The sequence below is a fragment of the Salvelinus sp. IW2-2015 genome, unplaced genomic scaffold (assembly GCF_002910315.2).
Source record: "Salvelinus sp. IW2-2015 unplaced genomic scaffold, ASM291031v2 Un_scaffold16655, whole genome shotgun sequence".
Lineage (NCBI taxonomy): Eukaryota > Metazoa > Chordata > Actinopteri > Salmoniformes > Salmonidae > Salvelinus > Salvelinus sp. IW2-2015.
The window spans coordinates 1-5,076 of NW_019957693.1; the positions used below are offsets into that span (position 1 = coordinate 1).

Here is a 5,076-nt window from a genome sequence, read left to right on the forward strand (position 1 = left end):
GGCTGCCTGGCTACCTACTCCTCACATTTATGCAGTGGTTTTTGTTTCAATTCTGCCCATTCCTCCTAAGATTGGCAATTACAGAACGATTATCTCAGCCTTGGATAACAAATACTCATGATGTTTCTTATTTTCTTTGACGGTGAAAAATGCTTTTGAATATCAAAGCCATTCATCATCATGAAATTAGTTATAATATAGTGTGTCACTTATACGTATGAGAACACTGTTATCTTTAAGTCAATAGTTTACGAACTATTGTGGAAAACTTCTGTATGTGTTGTTCTCACTTGAAATGTTTTGTTATTATACCTTGCAAGCAAGAAAAGCAGGAAACATGGGAACTAATCCTCCGTTCATCATTTTCAACGTCCTTGTTTTTACAGTAAAGAGTTATCAGCCAAGCTGTTAGGAACACAAGTATTTCAGTGCTATAAGCTAACTTGACCTTACAAGACAATGTTTGGGCCTCACTGCTTCAGGATGTGTGTCCCCCACAATCTGCGGTCAGCACATTCCTCAGCAGTCAGCAGAAAACACAGAACAGCACTTTTTCCCCAACTACATCCAGCTTTGAAGCATCATTCCTCACACACTGTAATGAGTGATCGAAGGCACTGTAAAGAGTTGACAATAAATATTTTCCTAACTACCTTTCACCTCCACCATTTTGTGTCTCTATGAACCAGTTCAGTTGCACTGTAGAGACTTTGAGCACAGGGACCAAAGAACACATGAAAGGCCAGTGTATGATTGATACAAGTGTTTTGTTGATGTTTTAATGGTAGGGGGAGGAGGCAATCCGTAGAACCATCTGGGAGAAGAACATGCGTCTGATCGAAGCCCACAATGAGGAGGCCGCTCTGGGCATTCACTCGTACGAGCTGGGCATGAACCACCTGGGAGACATGGTGAGTTAGTGAGCCACATCCTCTATGGGCGTTTTTTGTTGATGTTGCATACATGGAGAAAAAGCACACAAAAAAGGGAGGGTCTAAAAAGGGTCTATGTATCTCCGTGTGAAAGCATACATCTGGAATGATATGTCAGAGCAGGGGTGTCAAACTCAAATACCCAGTGGGCCAAAATGTAAAACCTGAACAAAGTCGCGGGCCAACATTGAACAAATKAACCTTTTAATATGGACCCAAACAAGTTTTGCTTTAACATTGAATATGGAACAAGCATCGCTTATTACCATACAATATATAATTTAATAGTGGAGACATGCAAAATCGAATTTCAAATGAAAAAACACATCAATGGCATTCATTTATTAAATAAATGAAATGTAAATAAAAATCGTATGCCTCTTTTCTATTTGCAGCCTTCTGATTTAAATACCAAAATAAACTTTTTTTTTACTTTTTCCACTGGCTAATAATTTTACAAATAAAATGATAATAAATCAATCAACCATTCAAGCCCATGCCTTGTAGCAAGAAAAAGTGCACAAAGAAAACGTTAATTATTGCACACTGATCTAATCTTTTTCACGAACTCTCCCTCATTAAAGGGCCGGGCTGATTTTGCGATCTCTGCTGCCACTATATAACTAGCCTTTACAGCAGCCTCACTTTGTGATGTGGCTTTTTTGAACATATTCTGTTGTGAAACCAAACTTATTTTCATCTCCTCTACTTTCTGGCTCCTTTGAGTCATGTCCAGGTCCTTGTATTTGTCATGGTGTTTCGTTTCATAGTGTCGTTGTACTCCTTACTTACAGCCACGTTGACTCCACAAACAAGACAAACAGGTTTGTCTTTTACATATGTAAACAGACATTCTGCCTCCCACTTGTCCAGAAAGCTCCTGTTTTCTGCCTTTCTTTTCGCCATTTTTGGGAAGGGATAGCGCGCTGACAGTTGTAGCGTCTATGTTGCTATGACTAGAGAGGGCGTTTCTGGGTCCTGTCCTGATTGGCGCGCGAAAACAACAGCAGAGCATTATGGGATTCGTAGTATTAGCGGTGAATGCGCTGTATAATACCGGCGGGCCAGCTCTAGTAGTAATTTGGTATTGTCTCGCGGGCCAAATATAATTACCCCGAGGGCCAAATTTGGCCCGCGGGCCAGAGTTTGACACCCATGTGTCAGAGGGAAACTATTTTGTGTTTGCTGTCCTCAGTTATCCTTTCTATGCCACTCATTAATGTTTTGCCCATTTATTATCCATCGGAGCACACAGAGATCAGTTCATCTGAATGTCAGTTTCACTTCTGTGTTGAGATGTTCTGTAAATAAAACAAGGATGTATAGTACTTCCAGTTTCACAGAGACTAGCGGTAACCTAACATGTTTCAGCACTCGTACTCGTATCAGGGCATGATGGGTTTAAAATTATGTAAATTGTGTCCGTTTTTTTATTTCATTTTTTATTTCATGATCTCCAATGGGATTAATAAGCCATTGATTTTTTAATATGATAACTGCTGGACTATAAACATGGAAACACCTGTCCCTACCCATAGTGGGTAAATGGTTCATAGTCTATTGCTGTGCATGCATAATTCCCTCATCCTCATCCCTCTCCTCTCCCCAGACGTCAGAGGAGATAGTTGAGAAGCTTACTGGCCTCCAGGTGCCCATGAACAGGGACCGTAGCAACACCTGGATCCCTGACAACAATGTGGTGAAGCTCCCCAGGTCCATCGACTACCGCAAGAAGGGCATGGTGACCCCAGTCAAGAACCAGGTTAGAGGATGCGAACAACAAAGAGCTGTCACTCAAGTCCACTGTTTCCCCTCAATGTATTTCTTATTTCCTAGATTTATTGCACCAAAATGTTCAAACAAGCTTAATTGAGGCCAAAATAATGGTTTTAGGTCGAGAGCAACAGTCTAGGCGGGGTGCCATCTGAAAATGTTTAGGGGAAACACTGGGTTATAAAGAACTGATTTCATATTCATCCTTGCTTTCAGTCAGTTAAGTCAGGCCTCTTTGTTTTCTTGAGGTAGCAAATGATCACAGTTACAGTACAGTCACGTAACCTGTCTAGGACAATAAAAACCCATGGTTTGTCTAATTAACTTAGACAAGTAAAGAATGTTTGATTATGAAAGGTAATTACTCATTATGATCTAATTGGACACTAAGGCATTATTTATTATTCATGTCAACATGGTATTTATTTAAGTGGTACATTAAGTACCCAGGCTGAAATATGGAGCACATCTTTGCTACCTGGGAACACTAGGAGATTAGCCCTAGATTTATACCATTCATCTAATGAACATTAGGTCACTTTACATGAGCACTAATAGTCTGTGGTATCAACAAAGAGCTGTCAGGTTCAGGGGGGATGTGATAGTGAGGTGTGAGTGCAGTATGTCTACCCTCTAGTGGTGAATATGATAACTACAGACGTTCTGAGGGCAGACAAAAAAAACATTGTTTGCTGAAACCCTCTGAAAGCTTTTTTTCAATCAGAGCCTTTGACTCCGTCAAAGTGCACCACCTGATGGACAAATTGGAGAAGGCAACTCTGACCCTAATGTAAATGTTTATGTCCTCTCTTTCTCAGCTCTCCTGTGGCTCCTGCTGGGCCTTCAGCTCTGCTGGGGCCCTGGAGGGCCAGCTGGCAAAGACCACAGGAAAACTGATAGACCTCAGCCCCCAGAACCTGGTGGACTGTGTCACGGAGAACAATGGCTGTGGTGGAGGCTACATGACCAACGCCTTCGAATACGTTGAGGAAAACGGAGGCATCGACACAGATGAGGCTTACCCTTACCTTGGCCAGGTAGGGGCATGGTTTGGCTGACATTGAAACAGAATGTGAATGTCGTTTTAGTTTGTTCGCCAAACAGCTGTTTTAGTTTGTTGAAATTACATTTTCAGTCAGCGTTTTCTTACAACACGCCAGGTAAGTTGGAATGTGCTGGATGACATTTGCAGTTTCTGATTTAGCTATCACATCAAATGCTCTTTAACTAAAACAAGCTAATAATTACATGCTGTTAACCAAAAAGTCCTAAAATGTATTTCTGTGGCCAATTCCAGGAAGTGGTGACATCCATGGTCTTATGTATTCTCCAATGGCCTAACTACAAACAACACAAATACTTTGCTCACTTCCATATTGTTTAGTACTTTGCTTGCATGTAAAAAACATACCACACTGGCAATTCTTTCTTTACCACATCTGTAGTTGTCCACATTTTCCTATGATATACAGAACACACCACTACCAAGGTGATATGAAAGTTATTTGTAATTTGCTAGAAATGTACAGTAGCAACATAGTACCAAGACCAGCTATAGTGGAAAGTCAGTAGGCCTGATCACCAACAACAACGAGACAGCCTACAGGGAGGATATAGGCACTCTGACGGCGTGGTGCCAGGTAAACAACCTCTCCCTCAACATTAGCAAAACAAAGGAGCTGATTGTGGACTTCAGGAGGAACCAGGCTGGACACGCCCCCATCCCCATCAACGGGGCCGCCGTGGAGATGGTCTGCTGTGGAGACGGTCGTCTCAGAGATACTGAAATGGTCTAACCACACGGACACCGTAGTGAAGAAGACAGCGACTCTTCAACCTCAGGATGCTGAAGAAATTTGGCATGTCCCCGAGGGCCCTCACAGTGTTCTACAGAAGCACCGTCGAGAGCGTACTGTCGGGTTGCATCACAGCCTGGTACGGCAACTACGTGCAGCCGAACACACCATTGGGTGCACACTGCCTGCCCTACAGGACACCTAGAACACCAGGTGTCACAGGAAAGCCAAGAAGATCATTGGGGATCCGAGCCATTCAATCCATGCCCTGTTCTCCCCGCTTCAATCACTCAGACGCGAGCAGTACAGGAGCATCATGGCAAAAACTGAAAGACTGGCCTATAGTTTTTACCCTCAGTCCATCAGGTTGCTGAATAGCCACCACTAGTCAGCTACCTGCTCCCCCCTCCCCCCTGCTACTCCCCCTATGCACATTCCCCCGCTACTCCCGCAAATGAACATCCCCCCACATCCTCAACTCTCACACTTATCTTACTGCTACTCCCCCTATGGACATTCTTTTCTACTGCTGCCCCCCCCCCCCCCCAACGGATTTACTCTGCCCCCACCAAAAT

At 43.1% G+C, this 5,076-nt stretch overlaps 1 protein-coding gene across 1 annotated transcript in view; it reads left to right on the forward strand.

Moving 5' to 3' along the window:
* Positions 1 to 788: 788 nt before the first annotated feature.
* Positions 789 to 5,076, forward strand: part of LOC112081015 (cathepsin K) — a gene marked incomplete at its 5' end in the record, with an annotated part of 13,946 nt that continues 9,658 nt past the window's right edge. Inside the window, 3 exons of the mRNA XM_024146968.2 lie at positions 789 to 911; positions 2,542 to 2,694; positions 3,524 to 3,742. Coding sequence (XP_024002736.2) covers positions 789 to 911; positions 2,542 to 2,694; positions 3,524 to 3,742 — 495 coding nt within the window. The remainder of the gene's footprint in view (positions 912 to 2,541; positions 2,695 to 3,523; positions 3,743 to 5,076) is intronic.